We start from the raw sequence: 24,878 nt of genomic DNA on the forward strand, positions 1-24,878 counted from the left end.
GATATCCCGAGAGGGACCACTGGCTAGGCTTGAGTATGGAGACAGACACACATTAGTTCTTTTATTAAACAGGTTTTGGAAACCATCAGAGGTGGCAGTAGTGAGCTGATATGCCCAGCAGGGCTGTCGTCCCTTAGGCACTGGAACCGCGATCCAGGATGGCTGAGCTGTTGAGAAACTGTAGAAAGTGAGTAGGTAGAGTGGACAAGGTTCATGAACAGAACTAGATGACAAAACTCACATAAGGTCTCAAGGAAGCTCAGGAGCTGGAAAGGTTTAGGCCCTCGAGGAGCGAGTACCTGGTTCCAGGGAAAGCTCTGAGAGAGCGATGGTAACTCACAATTGTTTGTAGCAGCGATAGCTTCCAGGCAGTAGAGAATCTTCAGAGTGTCCAGGAACATGGGCCCTCGAGGAGCGAGTACCGGTTCCTATCTGTAATCTGAAAGTAAAGAAAAGAGCGAGGCCCCCGAGGAGCGGGTACCTCTGGTAAGTCCGAGGAGGCAGAATAGCTTGGAGGAAACGTAGCCGAATCCGTAACCGAATCCTCTCCTTGCTAACTCAGATAGTGAATTAGAGACCTTTAAATATTGGAGGCGGATGACGTCATCTCAGGGGGGACGCCCCTGAGGTTTGCGCCCTTGCTAGTACTTCAATCAGAATGCGCGCGCCCTAGGTCATCAGGCAACATGGCGGATCTGCAACGTTGAGCCAGTCCGGGGACGCCGGAGGGAGACGGCATGGAGACGCCGCGGTAGCCAGCCATCCATCAGACCTGGAGGGAGTCGCCACAGAGGTAAAGAGGGCGGAGTGAGGGCGTCGAGCAGCGACGGACGCAACACTGTAGTTGCAAGTGCATCTATGCCACCAGGGCATCCAGGTCTTCCCTTATCTGAATGAGTGAACTTGTGATACCGAATTCCCAAGAAGGCATTCTAAATTCCCTGAGAACTCAGTACGTATCCTATAGTCGCTTGGCTTCCTCATGAATTTCAAGAAATCAACTCTGATTTCCTCCCAGAAAATCAATTGAATTGGGCGTGGGTAGATTTTCTGCAGGATAGGCTTTCCTTCCTTCAGATTGAGTACAAACTCTCTGGCATTGGCCCACAGACTTGTGAACACAGATTGGTTAACTGCCAAAAGGTGCTGGTGGTTGTTGGTCACATGTGGCAACAATCAACCTAGAATCGCTGTCTCGTCTGCATATATGTCTCCTAGAGTGGGACCTCCATTTTCAGTGTGTCCAGCTAACTCAGCTGCTAATAACCAAAGTGGATATTTCATCAGCAGTGAAACAGGAATTGAATTAGTGACTAGACCCCTTCATTCTACAGAAAGGAGCACCACTGTGACTAGTTCCTTATCAAGTAACCTTAGCAACAGATGCCTTCAAAAATAGTTGGGGGGGGGGGATGGGCATACAGAAGCCCATTTTGAACTCATGGGGCATGGTCTTTCCAGGAGAAACAATTTTAGATCAATTTCCTCAAGCTGAGAGCCATAAGGTATGCTTTCACTCGCCTCCTTGAAGGGAAGAACATTCTCGTTCAAATAGATAATCAAATTTCCATGTTCTATTGAACAAACAAGGAGGCACAGCATCTTGAACTCTGTGCCAAGAAGCAATTTAAAAAAATGGGAGTGGGTGTGCAAACATCAAGCTGTACTACAAGTGACCTACCTTCCCAGAATCTCCAACATGTTGGCAGATTGCCTCAGCAGGATCTTTTGTCCACATGAATAGGTCCCTTTAGTAATCAACACTAACAGCTGATGCTCTGTTCAGTCTCTGGGGATTTCCAGCAATTGATCTATTTGTATCAGAACAAAACAGAAAAATAGAAAAGTTTTGCTCTATTCTTCCCAGCAACTTCAAATCTGCTCAACTGGAATGCAGATCTCATGTTCACTTTTCCACCAATTCTGCTAATACCCAGAACTGTACAAAAAGTACTAAAGGACCAGGCCTGTCTAATCCTTATAGCTTCAGCATGGCCCAGACAGGTTCAGTTTGCAAATCTAGTTCAGCTCTCCATCCATCCTCCGATTCTTCTTGGGTCAGATCCATACTAACTAACTCAAGAAGAGGGCCAACTGTTTCATCCAAACCTTCCTTCCCTCAACCTGTCGGCTTGGATATTGAACTCTCAATGATAAAATAATTGTCCTTCCCAGAGAAGTTGAAGTCATAATAATGTCTGCCAGAAAAAAATGTCAACTAGAAGAGCTTATAGATTTAAGTGGAAAAGGTTTGCCACATAGTGTCAGTGCAGCTGCCTGGATTCATTTGCCTAAGAACCAAAAGAGCTACTGATTTAACTGCTCTCTCTTTCTGATTCAGGCCTTGACACCTTATCAGTAAGAATGCATCTCAGTGCCGTAGCAGTTTACTGTGTACAAACCGAGGGTAAGCCTATCTGCATTCTTTCACTAGTATCCAAGTTCATGAAAGGCTTGTGGCATACTAAACTGCCAGTTCTAAAATCTCCCGTTCCATGGAATCTAAATGTGGTCCTGACACAACTGATGAAGCCTTTGAACTGTTGGAGACAGCTTCTCTCAATTTTTTTAACATGGAAAGTAATATTCTGTGTAGCAGTAACCTCAGCAGAAGTGTCAGTTAATTTTTCCGTTGGAAAAAAATCAGTAGAACTAGGGGTCACGATTTGAAACTCCAGGGAGGAAGACTCAGAACCAATGTCAGGAAGTATTTCTTCACGGAGAGGGTGGTGGATGTCTGGAATGCCCTTCCAGAGGAAGTGGAGAAGATTAAAATTGTGAAGGTTTTCAAAGGGGCATGGGATAAACACTGTGGATCCATAAAGGCTAGAGGATGGGAATGAAGAGAAGATCCATGGGGGGTGGCTTGCTGGAATGGTGGCTACTACCTGGTGATTAGTACCCTTACTCAATAAGCCTTTACACGGTTAATGCAACTCCAACATTGCTCTCTGCTTCAACGGCAAGAAGAAATGTGGAAAAGAGGATTTGCATTCAGACAACAACCAACAAGGACTGAACTACACAGTCTGAGTAAACAAGCATGGGAGTAGCGTGCTTATTGCAGTGGTTACTACCCTAAACCAATTAAGCCTGATACTTCACTTTGAATGCATATACAGCGTTGCTCTCTGCTTCAACGGCAGGGGGAAATGTGGAAAAGAGGATTTACATTCAGACAACATCCAACAAGGCATTGATCTGTGCAGTCTGGGTAAACAAGCATCGGGGTAACTTGCTTGATGTGGCGGTTACTACCCTTAACCATTAAGTGTTACGATTCACCTTTGATGCAATTCCAACATTACTCTCTGCATCAACGGCAGGGGTGGCAGGAAATTCGAATCAAACAATTACCAACAAGGGCCCTGAATTTGGTGGTTGGTGAAACAGTTAGGTATGGGAAAATAAGTGTGCGAGCTTGCTGGGCAGACTAGATGGGCCGTTTGGTCTTTTTCTGCTGTCATTTCTATGTATCTATGTATATAAGTTCATTATCCTCCTTATATGCAATTTTTCCACAATAGAGTGGTGTACTGCACCCATCTAAAGTTTCTACCAAAAGTTGTGTCAGCTTTCCATATTAATTAAGCCATCTTGCTAACCACATTCTTCCCAAGGCCACATGCACATGAAGGTGAGGAAACCCTTCATACCATGGACTGTAAAAGTGCGTTGGCCTACTACAAAAGAACACAGCCTCATCGTCAAGTTTCTCAACTATTTGTCTGTTATGATCCCAGCAGCTTGGGCATAGCAGTAACCAAACATACATTGTCCAGCTAGTTAGCAGACTGCATTGTACACTGCTCCAAGTTAGCAGGCATTCAAATTAGACTCCATCGAGGCTCATCAAGTTAGAGCCATGGCTGCATCAGTGAGTTGTGAAGACTTTTGCAAAGCTGCAACATAGTTGTCAGTTCACACCTTTATGTTCCATTACTGTCTAGACAATCTCTCTAAGACTGTCACTAAATTTGGACAAGCAGTTTTGTGTAGTGTGTTCACTTAGTAGTCTGCTCTCCATTGTGGGGACCAGATTGTTTATTCAGTAAACCCTCCACTGCAACTAAGCTTGGGACTCTCCACATGTCATGGCTAATTCGGCCATGCTTATCAATGGATAAAGCAAGTTTGCTTACTGTAAACAGTGTTTTCGGTAGATAGCAGGATGAATTAGCCATACTAAATATCCAGGGTCGAGACTGCCTAGCTAGATTTAGCTCTAAAATCGACTGAGAATTCCTGCACATGCTCAATAGAGAGAGAAGTCTGTTTGGTGCCACTGGATCACCCATATCTAATAGCTAATTCATCCTGCTTTCTATGAAAAACACCATTTACAGTAAGCCAGCTTGCTTTACCTATAAATGTCTTCTGAAAATTGACTTTTCCATTTCTAAATTATTGTCTGTTTCTTTAAGTTTTTCTACTGTTCCTCAGCACCAACAAGATCAGCCATATTGGGAAATTGAAGAAAAGATATCACACTCCAGTTGTATCTGATTGAATCATGCAATGTGTGATGTCATTTATAACTCATACAGACCAAATGTATATAAGAGTCTCACTAATGTAACTGCTTCTAGGGCAAACAAAAAATGTATAATTTCTTTTCTTTCTAATTAAAATGATGAACATTACTTCTTGTCATTTTTACATTGGAAATGCCGCACACTACAGTCAGGGCACAATTTTGTTTCTACCTAGTTCTTCTGAGTTGCAAAGCATATGTTCATGCCTGAAGGTGTCTATGATTGCAAGTTTCAGGTATAAGAATTGAGTTCTTTTTACAGTGAGTATTCGGCTCTTATTAAAACATATCAGATAAACCAAAAATAATTTCTATTTACCCTCTGTATTTTAATCTAAAAAGTATGCATGTATATGGGTGCGTGGAGATCTACTACAGTACGTGTATGTCCACCCTCCAACAAAGATGCATATGTTCAGTAAGCGTGAATATCAGCAATGCATTGAAAGCATGTATTTTTTCTATTTTATAAATATATGTGCATAGGTTTTATACACACACACACACACAAAAAACAAACTTGTTTTCGTAAAACATTCACTGCTATACATTCTAATTCTCCCATCTTACTTCTTAGACTTCTGGCATTAGCATACAAACATTTCAAAGTTTGTTTTTTGTTTGTATTTTCATTCTGTTTTTTAATTGATAGGGATAAGTTAGAATTTTTTAGCTCAGGTGAGCTTTTAGTCCTGTAACTAAAAACTCACCTGAGCTAAAAAATTCTAACTTATCCCTATCAATTAAAAAACAGAATGAAAATACAAACAAAAAACAAACTTTGAAATGTTTGTATGCTAATGCCAGAAGTCTAAGAAGTAAGATGGGAGAATTAGAATGTATAGCAGTGAATGATGACATAGACTTAATTGGCATCTCAGAGACATGGTGGAAGGAGGATAACCAATGGGACAGTGCTATACCGGGGTACAAATTATATCGCAATGACAGAGAGGAGCACCCGGGAGGAGGTGTGGCGCTTTATGTCCGGGATGGCATAGAGTCCAACAGGATAAACATCCTGAATGAGACTAAATGCACAATTGAATCTTTATGGGTAGAAATCCCTTGTGTGTCAGGGAAGACTATAGTGATAGGAGTAGACTAGTGTCCACCTGGTCAAGATGGTGAGACTGTCAGTGAAATGCTAAGAGAAATTAGGGAAGCTAACCAAATTGGTAGTGCGGTAATAATGGGAGACTTCAATTACACCAATATTGACTGGGTAAATGTATCATTGGGACACACTAGAGAGATAAAGTTCCTGGATGGAATAAATGATAGCTTTATGGAGCAATTGGTTCAGGAACCGACGAGAGAGGGAGCAATTTTAGATCTAATTCTCAATGGAGCACAGGATTTGGTGAGAGAGGTAATGGTGGTGGAATAGTGATCATAATATGATCAAATTTGAATTGACTGGAAGGGGGACAGTAAACAAATCCACGGCTCTCATGCTAAACTTTCAAAGGGGAAACTTTGATAAAATGAGAAAAATTGTTAGAAAAAAAACTGAAAGGAGCAGCTACTAAAGTAAAAAGTGTGCAAGAGGCATGGTCATTGTTAAAAAATACCATCCTAGATGCACAGTCCAGATGTATTCCACACATTAAGAAAGGTAGAAAGAAGGCAAAATGATTACCGGCATGGTTAAAAGGGGAGGTGAAAGAAGCTATTTTATCCAAAAGATCTTCATTCAAAAATTGAAAGAATGATCCAACAGAAGAAAATAGGATAATGCATAAACGTTGGCAAGTTAAATGTAAGAGATTGATAAGACAGGCTAAGAGAGAACTGGAAAAGAAGTTGGCTGTAGAGGCAAAAACTCACAGTAAAACCTTTTTTAAATATATCCAAAGCAGAAAGCCTGTGAGGGAGTCATTTGGACCATTAGATGATTGAGGGGTTAAAGGGGCACTTAGAGAAGATAAGGCCATCGCGGAAAGATTAAATGATTTCTTTGCTTCGGTGTTTACTGAAGAGGATGTTGGGGAGGTACCCATAATGGAGAAGGTTTTCATGGGTAATGATTCAGATGGACTGAACCAAATCACGGTGAACCTAGAAGATGTGGTAGACCTGATTGACAAACTGAAGAGTAGTAAATCACCTTGACCGGATGGTATACAACCCAGAGTTCTGAAGGAACTAAAAAATGAAATTTCAGACCTATTAGTAAAAATTTGTAACCTATCATTAAAATCATCCATTGTACTTGAAGACTGGAGGGTGGCTAATGTAACCCCAATATTTAAAAAGGGCTCCAGGGGTGATCCGGGAAACTACAGACCGGTTAGCCTGACTTCAGTGCCAGGAAAAATAGTGGAAAGTGTTCTAAACATCAAAATCACAGAACATATAGAAAGACATGGTTTAATGGAACAAAGTCAGCATGGCTTCACTCAAGGCAAATCTTGCCTCACAAATCTGCTTCACTTTTTTGAAGGAGTTAATAAACATGTGGATAAAGGTGAACCGGTAGATGTAGTGTACTTGGATTTTCAGAAGGCGTTTGACAAAGTTCCTCATGAGAGGCTTCTAGGAAAAGTAAAAAGTCATGGGATAGGTGGCGATGTCCTTTCGTGGATTGCAAACTGGCTAAAAGACAGGAAACAGAGAGTAGGATTAAATGGACAATTTTCTCAGTGGAAGGGAGTGGACAGTGGAGTGCCTCAGGGATCTGTATTGGGACCCTTACTTTTCAATATATTTATAAATGATCTGGAAAGAAATACGACGAGTGAGATAATCAAATTTGCAGATGACACAAAATTGTTTAGAGTAGTCAAATCACAAGCAGATTGTGATAAATTGCAGGAAGAACTTGTGAGACTGGAAAATTGGGCATCAAAATGGCAGATGAAATTTAATGTGGATAAGTGCAAGGTGATGCATATAGGAAAAAACCCATGCTATAGTTACACAATGTTAGGTTCCATATTAGGTGCTACAACCCAAGAAAGAGATCTAGGTGTCATAGTGGATAACACATTGAAATCGTCAGTTCAGTGTGCTGCGGCAGTCAAAAAAGCAAACAGAATGTTGGGAATTATTAGAAAAGGAATGATGAATAAAACGGAAAATGTCATAATGCCTCTGTATCACTCCATGGTGAGACCGCACCTTGAATACTGTGTACGATTCTGGTCGCCGCATCTCAAAAAAGATATAATTGCAATGGAGAAGGTACAGAGAAGGGCGACCAAAATGATAAAGGGGATGGAACAGCTCCCCTATGAGGAAAGGCTGAAGAGGTTAGGACTTTTCAGCTTGGAGAAGATACGGCTGAGGGGGGGATATGATAGAGGTGTTTAAAATCATGAGAGGTCTAGAACGGGTAGATGTGAATCTGTTATTTACTCTTTTAGATAATAGGACTAGGGGGCACTCCATGAAGTTAGCATGGGGCACATTTAAAACTAATCAGAGAAAATTCTTTTTCACTCAACGCACAATTAAACTCTGGAATTTGTTGCCAGAGAATGTGGTTAGTGCAGTTAGTATAGCTGTGTTTAAAAAAGGATTGGATAAGTTCTTGGAGGAGAAGTCCATTACCTGCTATTAAGTTCACTTAGAGAATAGCCACTGCCATTAGCAATGGTTACACGGAATAGACTTAGTTTTTGGGTACTTGCCAGGTTCTTATGGCCTGGCTTGGCCACTGTTGGAAACAGGATGCTGGGCTTGATGGACCCTTGGTCTGACCCAGTATGGCATTTTCTTATGTTCTTAAAGTCGAAATAAGTGCACATATGGGAAATCACCAGTTCATTGAGACCCTCCAAGTATTTCACCTGGAATTTCACCCAGTTCACCCAGACTTTCCACTCAACAATAGCAGACAAAAGACAAGTCTGATATCAGTTGTGCTACATAATTAGCAGGTGTAAAATTTCACAAATAAGTTATCTAATATATTCATGTAAATCTCTTATAAAATAACTTGCATGCATACCTCTTAGCCCTGCCCCAGAATGCTCTTAGACTGCCCTTAACTTTATCCTGCTAACTTTCGGACAGTTCTTTGGCATGACCAGACTTAGCTGGATAAAGTTATCCCCCTAATTCTGAATATCAGAGTTAGCCAGATAACGTATCTGGCTCATGTAACTTCTCCCTGAAATGCCCCTAGAATGCCTCTAAGTTATCTGGCTAAAATGTAGCCAAATAAGTGCCCAAATATTAATTTAGCTGGATACCTTCTGAGTTATTCAGCTAAATGCCTTTGAATCTGGGCCTCTTGATGTTTATAAAATAGCATGTAGATGAGTACAAGCTACTTATGTGCTTATATGCTAATTTTATGTGCATGACTCCTTTGAAGATTAACTCATGGGTCAGCATTATCCTGCTGCTCTGCACTCTGTAGAAGGGACAGGACAGGCCATTGGTCCTTTCATTTGGGAAGGACTGTTCCAGCTACCACAGGACTCCTCTGCATTCACCAGTGGTCCTGCCAGGACTTAATCTTAAAACGTTTACGTCAACAGAATTAAAAGTTCATGGCAAATTTTAGTTCCTTGTCATCTTGTACTTTTTAAGAGCACAATATTCACTATAAATGTCATTTAAAAAAAGCAAACAGCCTTTTGCTAAACAATATGAAAAGGATCTTTGCAATATTTTTCTTCTCTGTTTAGAGAGAATCCTGCAAAGGACTATGGAAGGTGGCAGAGGCGAGGAAGTCAAGAAGGATCCAGAAGAGCTGGTGCAGGAACCATCAAAGGAGGAGGAAAGCAAAGGTAGCAGGTTCTAAACTCCAACACAGCTACAAACCTCTGACCCGTGAGGGTTAACAGGAGGAACAGACTCCCTGGCAGCCTTGGAGCAGATTATATGCTCGGGGTACTGTACATTTTCAGAGAATTCCCAAGTTGGAGAGCAATCAGCTTTATGAAAGGATGCAGTGTTTATTAATGGATGAGATTGAGAAGAGATGAGTTCTTTTTCTCTTAATGCCCATACACTTGTTATAGTACACCTGGCTTTTAAAGTGCTTTCTTTGTCATCAACTCATGTCCAACTCCTGCTTTTAGCCTGTTTGTCTCTTCTTATTCTATCATGTCTCTTCCTTGGACATCCTATTGCTGTACCTGGTACACTTTCCTATTTTGTGGCATGGCAGGTATTGGAGCTAACAAAACAACAGATGCCCATTAGATGACTTTTGTTACCTTGCAAATGATTTTTAAGCAAGCAAAGTGTATCAGAGTTTGATATGTAATTTAGAACAAGTTGGAAAGTGCATGCTAGCAGGTGCATTTCCCTTCCTCTGTACACATGAAAATTGGCATGAGAGATCAAGACTAAAATTGCCAGGTGTCCAGCAATTATAATTTTACAGCAATTTGAACCAAAATCAGTTACTTGACAATTTTTAATTATATTCCCCATGCTGAATTCAGCCAGATAAGTTCAGCAGATTCCAAGTTCCAACATGTGAATGGATGGACAAACTTATCTTCGATAATAGGCACTCTTGCATTAGCAAAATGCACCTAAAAACAGCAAAACCTTTGGTGTTTTTAGATGCTTTGGGGTAATAATTTTCCCAATTCCACAGAATGGCGGAAGGAGAGAGGGATGGGATACTTAATGCTGGGAGGAAGAGGTACACAATGGAGGAAGGAGAAAGAGAGAGGAGGTACATAATGAAACATAAGAATTGCCATACTGGGTTAGATAGAGGGTCCATCAAGCTCAGTCTCCTATTTCCAACAGTGGTCAATCCCAGTCACAAATATTTATTTATTTCAAAAGGTTGATACTGTAGATTCCATGCTGCTTAAGCAGTGGCTTTCCCAAGTCGATCTGGTTAATAACAGTTTATAGACTTCTCTTCCAGGAATTTGTCCAAACCTTTTTTAAACCCAACTACACTAAATGCCTTTACCACACTCTCCGGTAATGAATTCCACTTACTAACTTCATGGAATGTCCCCGAGTATTTTATTTTTTTTGAAAGAGTAAATAACCGATTCACATTTATCCATTCTATTCCACTCATGATTTTATAGACTTCTATCCTATCTCTCCTCAGCCGTCTCTTCTCCACGCTGAACAGTCCTAACCTCTTTAGCCTTTCCTCAGGGAAACCGTTCTATCCCTTTTATCATTTTGGTTGCCCTTCTCTATACCTTTTCCTTTTTTGAGATGCGGTGACCAGAACTGCACTTGGGGTCAATTTTAAAAGCAGCACGCGGCCGTCCATGTGCTCGTGGTTCCCAGCGCACACATGAATATGACGATTTTATAACATGCGAACACCAGGTCCTGATTCCAAAGAAAACAGGAGGCCTCCATCCAATTCTGGATTTGTGAGCCTTGAACAAATTCCTAAAAAGGGAAAAATTCAAGATATTATCCTTGGGCACCATTATTCTCCTGTTGCAAAGGGGGGACTGGTTTTACTCCCTTGACCTAAAGGACGTGTATGCCCTCATCGCGATCCTCACAAGTCATAGGAGTTTTTTCTTCACTTTGTTGTTGAGCTCCAGCATTTTCAGTACCGTGTGCTTCCATTCAGCCTCACTTCTGCACCGTGGGTCTTCACGAAATGCCTAGCCATAATGGACTGCCTACCTGCCCCAGCTAGGGGTCCAGGTGTTTCCATATCTGGACGACTGGCTGGTCAAGAGCGAAATACAGGCCGAAGACTGCGGGCGCTTCTCAGCACCATTCAGGTATGGAGCACCTGGGGTTTTTAATCAACTACCTGAAGTCAAATCTCCATCCATTGTCATGGCTGGCTTCCATCGGGGCCATGCTTGCTGCGACGCAGGCAAAGGCCTTCTTGCCGCATGACAAGCTGCGTGCCCTGGTTTCCCTGGCAGGGGAGATTAGACAGTGCTGGCTGGTATCAGCATGGCGTATGTTGCAGCTTCTAGAACACATGGCCGCAACCGTACATGTCACTCCCTTTGACCACCTGCACATGCGCCGAGCCCAGTGGACACTATGCTCCCAGTCGCGACAGGCCACCCAAGGCCTTCAGGTGCCCCCCCCCCCCAACTCAGGAACTCCCTTGCCTCAGTTTGTGCTTACCACGGATGCATCCCACGTGGAAGGGAGGTCTACGTCGATGTCCTCCACACCAAAGGCCTCTGGACCACGCAGGAAGTTCAGTTCCTGATAAACCTCTTGGAATTGAGGCCTTCCGGGATCGCTTGGCCAACAATGTCATCCTCGTTCAGACAGACAACCAGTTGGCCATGTGGTATGTCAACAAGCAGGGGGGGTACCAGATTCTTCCTCCTTTGCCAGGAGGCAGTGCAAATCTGGAGCTGGGCACTGGCGCAGGGGATGTTTCTCCGGGCCGTGTACGTGGTGGGCATGGAAAACTCCCTGGCAGAGGAAGTGGCGGACCAGATCTTGTGTCTCTGGGGGACCCTGGACGTGGACCTGTTCACCTCCCCCCAGCAAAGCAAAAGTTCCCCGGTACTGCTCTCTGTCCAGGTCAGACGGCGTGCCACCCATGGACGTCTTTGCCATCCACTGGGGGATAGGCCTCCTGTATGCCTATCTGCCTCTTTCATTAGTGACAAAGATTCTCCTGAAGCTTCGCCAGGTCCATTGTCCTTGTTGCCCCACTTTAGCTGAGGCAAGTCTGGTTAAAAGGTAAGGTGAAAGCGAAGTTGCTTACCTGTAAGAGGTATTCTCCTAGGACAGAGGGATGTTAGTCCTCACAAAACCTGCCTGCTACCCTGCGGAGTTGGGTTCTCCTGGTTGGTGGTTTATTTTATTTCTCATATCTGCATACATGACTGAAGAGAGACCCCGAGTGGACACAGGGATAGTAGCATGCTGGGCATGCTCAGTATGCCAGCCAAAGTTTCTAGAAACTTTGACATAAGTTTTCTGTGCCGGGCTCCATCTGGTGATGTCACCCCCACATGTGAGGACTAACATCCTGCTGTCCTAGGAGAATACCTGTTACAGGTAAGCAACTTCGCTTTCACCTTACCTTTTAACCATGCCGGCAGTCATTTGGTCTTCCTTCAGCGTTTTATAATGAGTGGAATACATCTGGTCTGGGCTTCTGGTATTTTTAAATAATGTCCATGCCTGATGTAAACTCTTAAGAAGGAGGGAAGACACAAGATAGAGGAAGATAAGGGAGAACACACAACATGTGCAGTAGGATGACTGCTTCTGTGTCTTGCTTGCACTTAAAATAATTTTGTGAATAAAAGACTCAGGTGCATATCTGTAAGAAGAACGTTCGTTATAAGGAAGTAATATAGTCACAGCATAAATACATCTGAAGCAAACACAACATTAGAAACTAAATACAGTTGAAACCAAATAAAACTGTCAACAATAACCAAATTACTGCTAGAAAACTTATATGGGGTAACCAATCTTCTTGGTAATTCAAATAATGCTGCTTTCAGACTTGGCTGTAGAAGCAGTCCTGAGCTACATAATGTTTTTTGCCCAAATGTATGCAGATCAGTGCCCTGATCCCCAGGGCCCAGCCCTTCAAAGTGGAGAGCAATGTTGCAGTTGCGTTGAAAGTATCAAGGTTACTTGGGCTGAACACCCAAAAATGTCTCATAATGTACTGCTCTATGCTGTGACACCAGCCATGACTTTGTGGCATTATCAGGTGGATTTTCTTACCCGCGTGTGGGCGTCCATGTGTGAGCGGTTCCCGGCACGCGCACATGGATGCACCGATTTTATAAAATGCGTGCGCCGACACGCACGTTATAAAATTGGCTACCCGTGCGCATATGCTCGCGAGTGCCGACTCCCCACGCTCGGGGGGGGGGGGGGGGGAGATTTAGGACAAGCGCACAGCGATGGACTGGGCCTTTCCCCAGTTCCCTCCCAGTCCGCTCCAATAAGGGAGTGGACTGGGAGGGAACTTCCTGAAACCCCTACCTATCCTGCCTGCCTTTTCCCCTGTTCTCCCTGACCCCTATTTTTTTTTTTTTAATACTTACCTGCTCTCCGGAGCAGCGCCGGCTTTTCGACGCATACCAGGAGATATGGGTGTGGCCGCAGGCCTTTAAAAATCCCCATGGTGCCCCTGCGCCCTGGCCACGCGTGTATCTCTCCGGTTTTTATGCGTGCTGGCGTTTTGAAATGTACCCGTAATTGTACAAGCTGGTCACCCCAGCACTATGCAGAGAGAGGTCCATCATCTTCACCCCCCTATCCGAATCCTCTCAGGGCAGGCAGGTGCTCAAAGCTGATGGGCTAGGAGCAAAAAGGGGGTCTGCACACCAGGATCTAGCCCTGTAAAGGTAACGGGCAGGTCCCCATCATGGCCCCCCCACTTTGCCCCCAATGACATTCAGCCTTTTCTCTCCCCTCCTCACTAACCTATCTCTCCCACAGTCTTCCCTTTCTCTTTATTTCCTAGAATTTGTCAGTGCCCTATCCTCCCCTCCTCCATTACCCTCCTGTGGGCCTCGGCTTCTGCCCATGTTGTGCCCATGCTCCCCCATCTGCAAGTTGCTTGGATCTCAGTAGAGAAAGTGAGGAGATAAAATGGAAGAAGAAGAAGAGAGACAAGATGGCAAGGGGGTAGAAATAGAATGGAGGAAGAAGAAAGGGAAGATGGGAAAAGAGAATGGAGGAAAGTGTGAAGGGAAGAAACACATAATGGAAAAGGGACTGATATACAGGATGGAGAAAGGGAAGGAGGGAAAAAACACAAGATGGAAGAAGAGAAGGAAAGAGTAGACTCAGGAGAGAGGAAAGAATGGGCTAGAGAGGGAAAGAATTAACTCAGAAATGTAGTATAAATTTTTTTCACATGCTGTTTTCAGGTTAAAAATTTTATGATCCCAGAAAAGTTTAAATGAAAATCCCTGTTAATAGTATAACAATATATAAGGGCTACCACTTTTTCTAATGGGGCCAGTAACTTTCTGGCCTGATCACCAGGTAAAACTAACACTTAGGGCCGGATTTTAAAAGGGTTACGCGCATTTTAAAAGGGTTATTTTATTTATTTATTTGAAATCTTTTCTATACCGATGCTAAGTTAAATACCATCGCAACGGTTTACATGTAGGCACATATTTAATGTAAGTAAAAGTGTACTATAGTACAATCTAACAGGTGCCGTCAAAGGTTCAGTTACAATATATCATTAGACAAAATAATTTTTAGAGAAGTGGGTCACGCTTTAAAAGGGTTACGCGCATGGTCACCTCATCCTCAGAACTACCGTCCCCACAGTCCCCTCTCCATCAGACACGATATCTCAATGGTTATTTCTTACTGGTAAAAAATCAATTGTATACATTAATGTATCCCCATACAATTTATTACCCTATACCAAGTAGATTTCAACCCATCACTCCTCTTGCTGCAATTGTTTGAAAGTTCTTAACTATATATAGTTTCTCTCAAGAGATGACATCCCCCTGAAAGGCTAGACTCTTTTGTACTATATGCTTATGCTATTGTTTTTGTTACTTAATTTATTAGATATAGGCTTGTTTGATTCTCAATTGATTGTAAAGCTTGTTGCTGAATTATGGTTCATTGTAAACCGAGGTGATGTTTGTAACGTGCCGCGGTATATAAAAAATCTCTAAATAAATAAAAATAAATAAAATAAGGTACGCGCGTAATCCTTCTAAAACGGCCCTGTGCGCCGAGCCTATATTGCATAGGCTTCCGGTGCGCGCAAAGCCCCGGGACGCGCATAAGTCCCGGGGCTTTCTTGGGGTGGGCGTGTCGGGGACGTGACGCGGTCGGCGCGTCATACGGGGGCGGTGCCATGGGCGTGGTTTTGGCCCGGGGGCATGACCGCAGCCTCCAGACCAGCCCCCGGACCGGAACATGGCGCGCGGCAGCTGGCCCGGCGCGCGCAAAGTTATGTCTGCTTCGAGCAGGCGTAACTTCTGCGACAAAGGTGGGGGGGGGGTGGGTTAGGTGGGGGGAGGCAGAAGGAAAGTTCCCTCCGAGGCCGCTCCATTTTTGGAGCGGCCTTGGAGGGCTCGGCGCGCGCCAGTTGCACAAATGTGCACCCCCTTGCGCGCGCCAACCCTGGATTTTATAAGATACGCGCGGCTACGCGCGTATCTTATAAAATCCAGCGTACTTTTGTTCGTGCACGCGCTCTTTTTTAAAATGTACCTCTTAATTTTTTTTAGCCTGCTCTGCTAGCTATACTTTGTAGTGCAGACTGCAGTGCATTGATGAGGAAAAAAAACCTTCAAATAATGCTCTTTTGCACTAATTCCAGTATTTTGCTAACTCAGGAAACCCGATAGTTCCTGGTGTATGGATCTTGCAGTAAGTGCTTTGTCCCTGCTGAGCACATTAGTTTGTAGTAGGGGCTCACAGATAATGTCATCAGATTATACAGTGGTATGGAAAATAATTGGCCAAGAACTGAGAATGCGTCTCATTTTTTAATTTTTTATAAGAAGTACTTTAGAAATGCAATCAGTTTGCCCAAATAGTCACACATTGTGGGTAAAGCTGATTGGGTTAGTCTTACGCTCTTCCAAATGGTGCCAACATCCTAATAAACAGTGGCAATCTGTTATCACTTTAAAATGAGAGTTGTTTGGGGTAATGATTTACTGATGCTTGTGATAGCATTTGAGATTGAAAAAAAGACAATGACATAAAACTTGATAAAAAGAATCAGGTGTCTGGATAGCATCATGTAATAAAGGGTGTGCCGAGCCAGTCCTGATTGTGCAGTTCCAGTTGTGTAAGGAATCTGTAGGTGCCTGCCTTGGTGGTGTTGCTCCTTTTCGCTGAGATTCTGAGGCCCAGAAAATGGTTTAAATAGGCCATTACAAAGTTGATGAAGTGCTGTGGACATTGGTTTTAGTGACTTTTTGCTTATTATTTGGATCTTAATGTGCTTATGGCCCAGTTTTAAAAGGGCCGTAAGAATTAATAGGCTTAACTATTAATTCGGATCTGTCACTAAAGCAACACATATCTTTGGTTACTAGAAATTCATTTTACAAATTACAACTCCTTAAGTGCCTTCATCCTTTACTATTTTTTCATGATTTCCGGACTATTCTTCAATCATTTATTTTCTCGGGGCTTGATTACTGTAATTCTCTATATATAGGTCTTTCTGATAATGCACTCCAACCACTTCAAGTAATCCAAAATGCGTCCGCGCGCATTCTACCAGGTTCTTCAATAAAAACTCACATCACTCCAGTCACTACAGTGGTTACCGGTCAAATACAGAATACAGTTCAAAATCCTAATCATCATACATTCTCTTATTCATAATTCTAATTCTACCACTTTATGTTGTCTTCTGCGTATATATAAACCTTCCAGACACCTAAGATCAATGAATAAAAATTTGCTAGACGTACCATCACCCCATCAGGCTCGTCCAGAAATTACTAGGAAAAGAGCGTTCTCGGTTGCTGGCCCGATCCTTTGGAACGCATTACCAGAGTCACTAAGATCCATACCCAACCCGAATCATTTCAAAAAATCCTTAACACATTTCTTTAAAATCACATTTAAAATAACACCCACTAAATAACTCAATTCTGCAAAAACTATACCTATAAAAACAATTCAAACTTATCATTTTCAGCCCAGCCGCTTGGCACCATATTACAATTTCATAGTATTACATTAATTGTCATTGTATTTTTAATAGTTATGCTCTTAATTTTTTTATTATTTATATAAGCATGCTTTTTGTAATATTATGATATTCTTTTTTTATGTTCTGCTAATTTTTATTTTTTTTAGATTGATACTTTTGTACACCGTTTTGATTAAACATTGTAAAAGCGGTATAAAAACATTTTTAAATAAATAAGGGGGATTATGCGTGTGGCTGGGTCCTGTGCACGCCGTGCACATTTTAGAACGGGCCTGGCCATGTGTGTAACCCCCGTTATGCACCAAAGATCAGGCCCTGTAAAAGGAGCGGGCCAGGGTGTGATCTGGGCTGTGCCGGGATAGCGCCTTTAGCCGCCGTCCTGGGGAAGCGCATGCCAGCCGGCGCGCGGAGATTACTCTGCACCCAGGGAGCAGGAAGTATGAAAATAAAAGTTAGAGATAGGTAGGGTTGGGTTGGGGAGGAGAGGGGAAGAGGTAGGAAGGTTAGGGATAGGAAAGTTCTCTCCCAGTCCTCTCCTTAAATGAAACGGACTGGGAGGGAACTGGGGGAGGCCCGAATGCATCGCCGGGCGTATTTTGCTAAAATCCTCCCCCTGCACGCACGAGTTGTGGGCTGTCTGCACATGCGTGCATGGCCATCGGATTTTAAAACATGCGCGCTGCAACGCGAGCATATTATAAAATCGTCACATCCATGTGCGTGCGCGCGGGTCTTAAAATCAACCCCTTCGTGTTGTGTGCAGCACCATCTTCTACCCCTTCTAACCCACCGGTTTATATTTCAGTAAGTTAATATTTCACATTTTCTAGAAGCCTTCAAGTGTATCTCTTGGGTGTTTTTTTATGCATCTCTTTCTTTTAATAGGTGCTAAAATGTCAAAAAGCAAAGAGAAGCTTAGTGGAAGATTGGAGGTAAGCAACTTCATGGAAACTTGTGAATAAAAAGGATCTCTACACCAGACTGTGGTATTAGGCAACAGTTTGAAATTAGGGATGCTTCAGATTGCAATTCGGGGCACTAGTGGAGCTGTGTGTGATGATGTACTGCAGATCAGGACTGAGGTATATTCGCAGAACTTTATGGGAGGGTCTCAGTACTGGATTAGCAGGGGGTGCTGGAGGACCAGGAGTAAGGTGCATTTGCAGAACTGTATGTGGGTCTTAATTCTGGAATAACAGAAGGTGGTGCAGGACAGAATTAAGATGCATTAGTAGAGCCGGTGTGGGATGTCAGTACTTGAATAGTGGGGGTGCACTAGGTCTGGAGTGAGGTTCATTGTATGTATGGGCCTAACTATTGTATTTTATTTTTTTTTATTTGTAATACATAAACTTTATTGAACATAGCATACATTTCAAATAAGATAAAACAGAAAGAACAATGCCAAATAAGGTATCTACCATCAGAGTACTGACAAGGCGATAAGAACAAATAAATAAAAAAACAAAGCTAATACAGCAGTGCTCCTCAGTAAACAAAATGCTGCATTGCTAATGTATAATGCTATGTCAAAAATGGGTTCGAAACCATCATAAGCTTGTATTTTCCATATAGTACATAACTCCCCAACCCCCCCTCCCTTCCTTTCCAGTTGGACGTTTAAGTTACATAACATACCGTATTTTTCGCTCCATAAGACGCACCTGACCATAAGACGCACCTAGGATTCAGAGGGGGAAAATTTAAAAAAAAAAAATTTGTGCTAAACCGGCTCTGCGTCTGGGCGTCTTATGGAGCAAATTAGGGGAGTGCATAGTTTTTTTTTTTCTCCCCATTTTGTTTTCGGGTCTGGGGAGGGCCATTTCGGTCCACTCCCCAGATCAGAAAATTTTTCTTTCTGTGGGAACCCCCAAAACCCCCCCCCCCCCATCCCAACCCTTTAAATTAACAACCTCCACCCCCCTGACCCCCCCAAGACCTGCCGAATTAATTTCCTGCAACCCCCCACCCTCCTGACCCCCCCAAGACCTGCCAAACGTCCCTGGTGGTCCAGCGGGGGTCCAGGAGCGGTCTGGGAACGATCTCCTGGGCGTGAGCCGTCGGCTGCCAGTAAACAAAATGGCGCCGACGGCCCTATGCCCTCACTATGTCACTGAGACCGACCGCTGCTATTGGTCGGTCTCAGTGACATAGTGAGGGCATAGGGCCGTCGGCGCCATTTTGTTTACTGGCAGCCGACGGCCCTATGCCCTCACTATGTCACTGAGACCGACCAATAGCAGCGATCGGTCTCAGTGACATAGTGAGGGCATAGGGCCGTCGGCTGCCAGTAAACAAAATGGCGCCGACGGCCCTATGCCCTCACTATGTCACTGAGACCGACCAATAGCAGCGGTCAGTCTCAGTGACATAGTGAGGGCATAGGGCCGTCGGCGCCATTTTGTTTACTGGCAGCCGACGGCCCACGCCCAGGAGATCATTCCCGGACCCCCGCTGGACCACCAGGGACGTTTGGCAGGTCTTGGGGGGGTCAGGAGGGTGGGGGGTTGCAGGAAATTAATTTGTCAGGTCTTGGGGGGGGGGGTTGTAGGAAATTAAGTCGGCAGGTCTTGGGGGAGTCGGGGGGGGGGTGTTTGTTAGATTTTTGTTTGGTTTTTTTTTTATATTCGCTCCATAAGACGCACATACATTTTCCCCCCACCTTTGGGGGAAAAAAAGTGCGTCTTATGGAGTGAAAAATACGGTATGTAATGGAGATGCCAGAGTAAAGATGAATAAAGTATTATGAAAATAAAAGCTAAAAATTACTTTTGTCCGGCTCTGTATTCTTTGTCTTTGAATAATGGAGTAATAGTAAGTCATTATGATATGCAGCACTTACTATGCCTTTATTGTGCCTTCATTGTCTAACTACCGACCTCCAAGGTGGGTGATCCCTGGGTTTGTAGCCATGTGATCATAGGGTGCCAGATGGCTTTAAAGGACTTCATAGAATCATTTTTCAAAGCAGTGAGATGGGACATATGGTGGTGTTCATGCAATCTATGCAGTTCTACTGCCATTGAAGGAGTATCTAGCGATTTCCAGGCTTTAGCCAATTCAGCTCTAGCTGCGATAAAGACTTGGTTACAAAATTTATTGGTGTGGGGCAGGAGGTCTTCCAGAGGGATATTAAGTAAAGTACATTTAGGATTTAAATCCACGATGCCTGGAATTACACCAACTAGCCACTCATGGACCTTTGTCCAGGATAGCATCCTTTTTGGACATTGCCACCATACATGAATATATAGAAACATAGAAATGACGGCAGAAGAAGACCAAATGGCCCATCTAGTCTGCCCAGCAAGCTACGCACTTTATCCATTTTTTTCCCCTTTTTTTCTCTCCCACCTGTTACTATTGGCTTCCAGTACCCTCCAGCCCTAATTCCCCTCCACCCCACCACCAATTTAGAGAGCAGCGCCATATCTGCATCCAAGTGAACGTCCAGCTCAATTAGGGGTAGCAACTGCTGTAACAAGTAGGCCACACCCTTACCCCATACTCTTACCCACCCCTGTTTTTATTTTTTTGTTTTTTGTTTTTTTTTTTGGAGATAGCAGCCCTCCATCCTTCCGCTCCGTGAAGGTGGAACACCAACTACTGGCCACTGGCATCCCGCTCCGTGAATGCCTCTGTGGCTACTGCCGCTCCATGCAGTGTTTGAATGCCTCTGTGGCAACTGCCGCTCCGTGCAGTGTTTTGCTGCCTCCTCTTTATTCACGCCCTCTAGACTTGATGGATCCACAGTGTTTATCCCACGCCCCTTTGAAGTCGTTCACAGTTTTAGACTTTACCACTTCCTCTGGAAGGGCATTCCAGGCATCCACCACCCTTTCCGTGAATATAATTAGCCACTTGGCCACACCCTCTCCAGCAAACATTAGAAATTGCAGGTATCATTCTATGTAACTTCTCCTGGGTCAAGTGCCATCGATAAAGAACTTTATAACATTGCTCTTGCACTGTGGCAGAAACCGATATTTTAGATAGCTGAAAAAACACTATATCCCAGATTTCCTGGTCAATATCCTCCGCCAAGTCCCTGTGCCAGGCCTGGATGTGAGCCGCAGAATGTGGTGAGTGATTATTCAGCAGCTTATAGGTTTTGGAGAGAATACCCCTTATTCGGCCTGAGTGCTCGCAATAGGTTTCAAAAAGGGTTTTGGTCGGGTGCACCTAATTGGCTTGTGTTAGAGACATTAAGAAGTGCCGGATCTGTGTAAATTCAATCACCGAGGAGAGGCCAGGCGGATCCAGCATTGGCAAGGTGTCATAAGGCCGAATGTTGGTACCGGTAAGATGTCCAAAAGATTCTATCCCTGTTTTTTCCCAGGCCCGAAAATGGAAATTTTCCCAACCCTCCTTAAAAAGAGTGTTATGAAACAAATGAGATAGCTGATGGTAATCAGAGGACCCCACCAATTTAGCCTTCCATGTCTTCCAGATACGAAGAGTGGTACTCAGAGCAAGTGGCACATGGGACAATGGTCTCCATGTAGATTTAGGTTGCCACGGTAAAGCCTGTAAAGGCATAGCTCCCCACCTGGGCGTGCTCCAATTGAACCCATTGTTTAGGGTCGGCTCTATTGTATAAATCCACTAGATACCGTAATTGGGCGGCTACATAGTACCAAATGATATTTCGCGCCCCTAAACCCCCTGCCTGTTTTGGTTAAAAACAAGGTCATTCTGGCTACCCTGGGTGGCTGCTTTCTCCAGATGAAGCCATAAATTTTAGTCTGCCATTTCTTCAAGAGAGCGGTTGAAATGAAAATGGGAATAGTAGAAAAGTAGAAAAGAAATATAATAATTGGGGTAAAATTACCATTTTAATAATCGCCAGTCTCCCCAACCAGGAGTGATATTCCCTATACCATTTTAACAAGTCCGCATCTATTTTTTTCCATAATGGGTTATAATTAAGTGAATACAGTTGAGAATTATGTGCTCCAATTTGCACTCCTAAATATTTAATAGATGTACGAGCCCAACGAAATGGGAATGTTTTAGTGATGTTCGTTACCACCTGACTGGGCAGGTTAAGGTTCAAAAGCTCCGACTTTTCCAAATTCACTGTAAAACCTGACACCGTATGAAATTGTTCCAAGGCAGCCATAATTCCTTGAAGGGATACCTCTGGGTCTGTGAGCGTGAAAAGGATGTCATCTGCAAATAGGGATAACTTAAAATGTAAATTATTGAGCTGGACCCCAGAAATATTCTCCTTCTGTCTGATTGTCTCAGCAAAGGGTTCTAAAAAGAGGGCAAAAAGCATAGGTGACAGTGGGTAACCTTGTCTGGTACCCCATTGAATGTTCAATAGTGGGCCATATCCGCCATTTACTTTTACTCTGGCTTGAGGTAGTTCATATAATTTTTTAATCCATTTTTGGAAGGGTTCACCAAAATTCATTTTGTTTAGAACTTGGAACAAAAAAGGCCAATGTACAAAGTCAAAAGCCTTTTCAGCATCTATAGCTAAGAGTGCAGCCGGAGTCTTATGCTGGTGAACCCAATCAATCAGGTCAACGACTTTCCTAATATTATCACTAGCCATTCGAGAAGGGATAAATCCCACTTGATCATTGTGCACTAAAGAGGGGATAATGCCTTTTAGACATTCTGTGGTCCTTGGACTGACATGGTTACAACTACAAACACCTCAATTCGATTGGAGCACTCTACAGTTGTCCCACTGGGGTAACTCCTGCCATGGACGGTGCTTGGAGGTGGTGTCCCCGATGCCTTGCCTAGCCACTGCTACATCTATTCCAGGTCTTCCGCTGCAGTCTTTCCTTCAAAGACGTGTTCTCCAAGAAAGCCGCGGACACTTTGCCGCCTCACCGTTCATTGGATTGTGCTATTAACTTGTTGCCTAACACTGAGCATCCACGAGGAAGGGTCTACCCACTTTCTCTGACTGAGCAAAGGCCAGGTCTGAATATATTCAAGAGAATTTGGCAAAAGGCTTCATTCGGCCTTCAAAGTCTCCCGCTGGAGCCGGGTTCTTTTTTTTGGGAAAAAAGGTCGGCATAGATTACCGCAGCTTAAATGAGATTACCCAGAAGGATCACTATCCTTTGCCATTAATCTCTGAACTTTTGACAGGCTCCAATGAGCCAAGATATTTACCAAAGGTCAGGAAACGCTGGGGCGATGAATGGAAAACTGCATTTAACACCCGCGACGGCCATTTTGAACATTTGGTAATGCCGTTTGCCCCCTGCAATGCCCAGGCAGTATTTCAGAATATGATGAACAAAATCTTCAGAGATATGCTCTACAGTTGTGTCGTGGTTTATCTGGACGATATCCTGGTATTTTCACAAGACCTCCAGAGCCATCACTGGGACGTCGCCAACGTTCTACAATGCTTAAGAGATAACCAGTTATATTCCAAACTGGAGAAATGCTCATTTCACTTTGGCTTGAGACCACATAGCCCTTTTCTGGGCTATGTGGTCTCAAGCCAAGGGTTCCAGATGAATCCACGAAAGACTAAGAATATTCAGGATTGGCCTCAGCCAACAGGTCTTACGGCGCTTCGAAGATTCTGTTGGGTTTGTGGCATATTGTGGACTCTTGGTCGAAGTGGCGATGACTCCTGCCATGGGGAGGGGCCCCGTGGGGAACCACAATGATTGGCTAGACTCTAGTAAGCAGACACTGAGGAAAGAAAGCTTTATTATACTGCTGTTGAAGAGTTGAATCTTGCCCAAGGAACGAACAGTACTGTAGTCCAGCGATAACACAGTAAGCTCAGACAGTCTCTGTAGAAGATGGTCTCACCCAGATGTAGCAAAGGTCCGGTAGTGTTCCTCAGTGCGGGATAAGCCGTGAATCTGAAGAGTGGAATGAGGAGATCTGGAGCATAGTGATACAGAGTAGCAGTGCTGATAACTTCCTTTGGTAGTTGAAGAGGAAGGGACCCAAAGTCCGAGGTGCAGGATACCCTGAGCAGATTAGGCCCTCGAGGAGCGAGTACCTAGGAGAGTTGAGGGTTCCTGAAAGAAAGCAGACAGGACCCCCAAGCCCTATCTCATATGTCGCAGACCTCACTAAATCAGCACACCCCCCCCCCCCCCCCCCCCATCACCGACGAAGAAGCCAAAAGTAAATGTGAAGAACTGGCTCACTTCACAATAAAATAGCAAATATCCGGCTCCGTTTCCCCACCACCCCCTCACCTGCGAACCCAACCCCAACAAACACTAATGCCATCCTAGATTCATTCGACCTTACCTCATCTAAGGAAATCGAATCTATACTGAAGAAAAGCAAACCTGTTACCCACCCCTCTGACACTATCCCCACAAAAGCCCGGCTATCGATTCCTAACGTTATCGCTAAACCCCTAGCTGACATAATTAATTGCTCACTCTCCATGGTAAAGTCCCTGACACACTAAAGCATGCCATTTTCAAACCCCTCCTCAAAAAACCCACTCTCGACCCCACTGACCCATCCAACTACCGTCCTATTTCCAACCTTCCCTTTCTAGCTAAAATTATGGAAAAGGTGGTCAACTTCCAACTCTCTGATTTCCTTGACGATCACAATATACTCCACCCAACCCAATTCGGTTTCCGTAAGCACTTCAATACGGAAACCCTCTTACTTTCTCTCACCAACACCCTCCACAAAGGCCTAGACCACGGGCAATGCTATCTCCTTGCCCTCCTCGATATCTCTTCAGCATTTGACACTATAAACTGCCAACAGTATTAAGCCTCTACAGATGGTACAAAACGCCGCTGCCAGAATCCTAACTAA

At 43.8% G+C, this 24,878-nt stretch overlaps 1 protein-coding gene across 3 annotated transcripts in view; it reads left to right on the plus strand.

Annotated features, from left to right (window-relative positions):
* The window catches only part of LOC115096411 (junctional sarcoplasmic reticulum protein 1-like), a 124,813-nt gene that overhangs the window by 48,824 nt on the left and 51,111 nt on the right, over window positions 1–24,878 (plus strand). For 2 of the 3 annotated variants that reach the window (XM_029610975.1, XM_029610974.1), the window contains 2 exons: window positions 9,175–9,276; window positions 17,985–18,031. In XM_029610975.1, the coding sequence (XP_029466835.1) occupies window positions 9,195–9,276; window positions 17,985–18,031 (129 nt within the window). In that variant the 5' untranslated portion in view covers window positions 9,175–9,194. The remainder of the gene's footprint in view (window positions 1–9,174; window positions 9,277–17,984; window positions 18,032–24,878) is intronic. The other variant, XM_029610976.1, reaches the window with a different exon arrangement.

The sequence above is a fragment of the Rhinatrema bivittatum genome, chromosome 8 (assembly GCF_901001135.1).
Source record: "Rhinatrema bivittatum chromosome 8, aRhiBiv1.1, whole genome shotgun sequence".
Lineage (NCBI taxonomy): Eukaryota > Metazoa > Chordata > Amphibia > Gymnophiona > Rhinatrematidae > Rhinatrema > Rhinatrema bivittatum.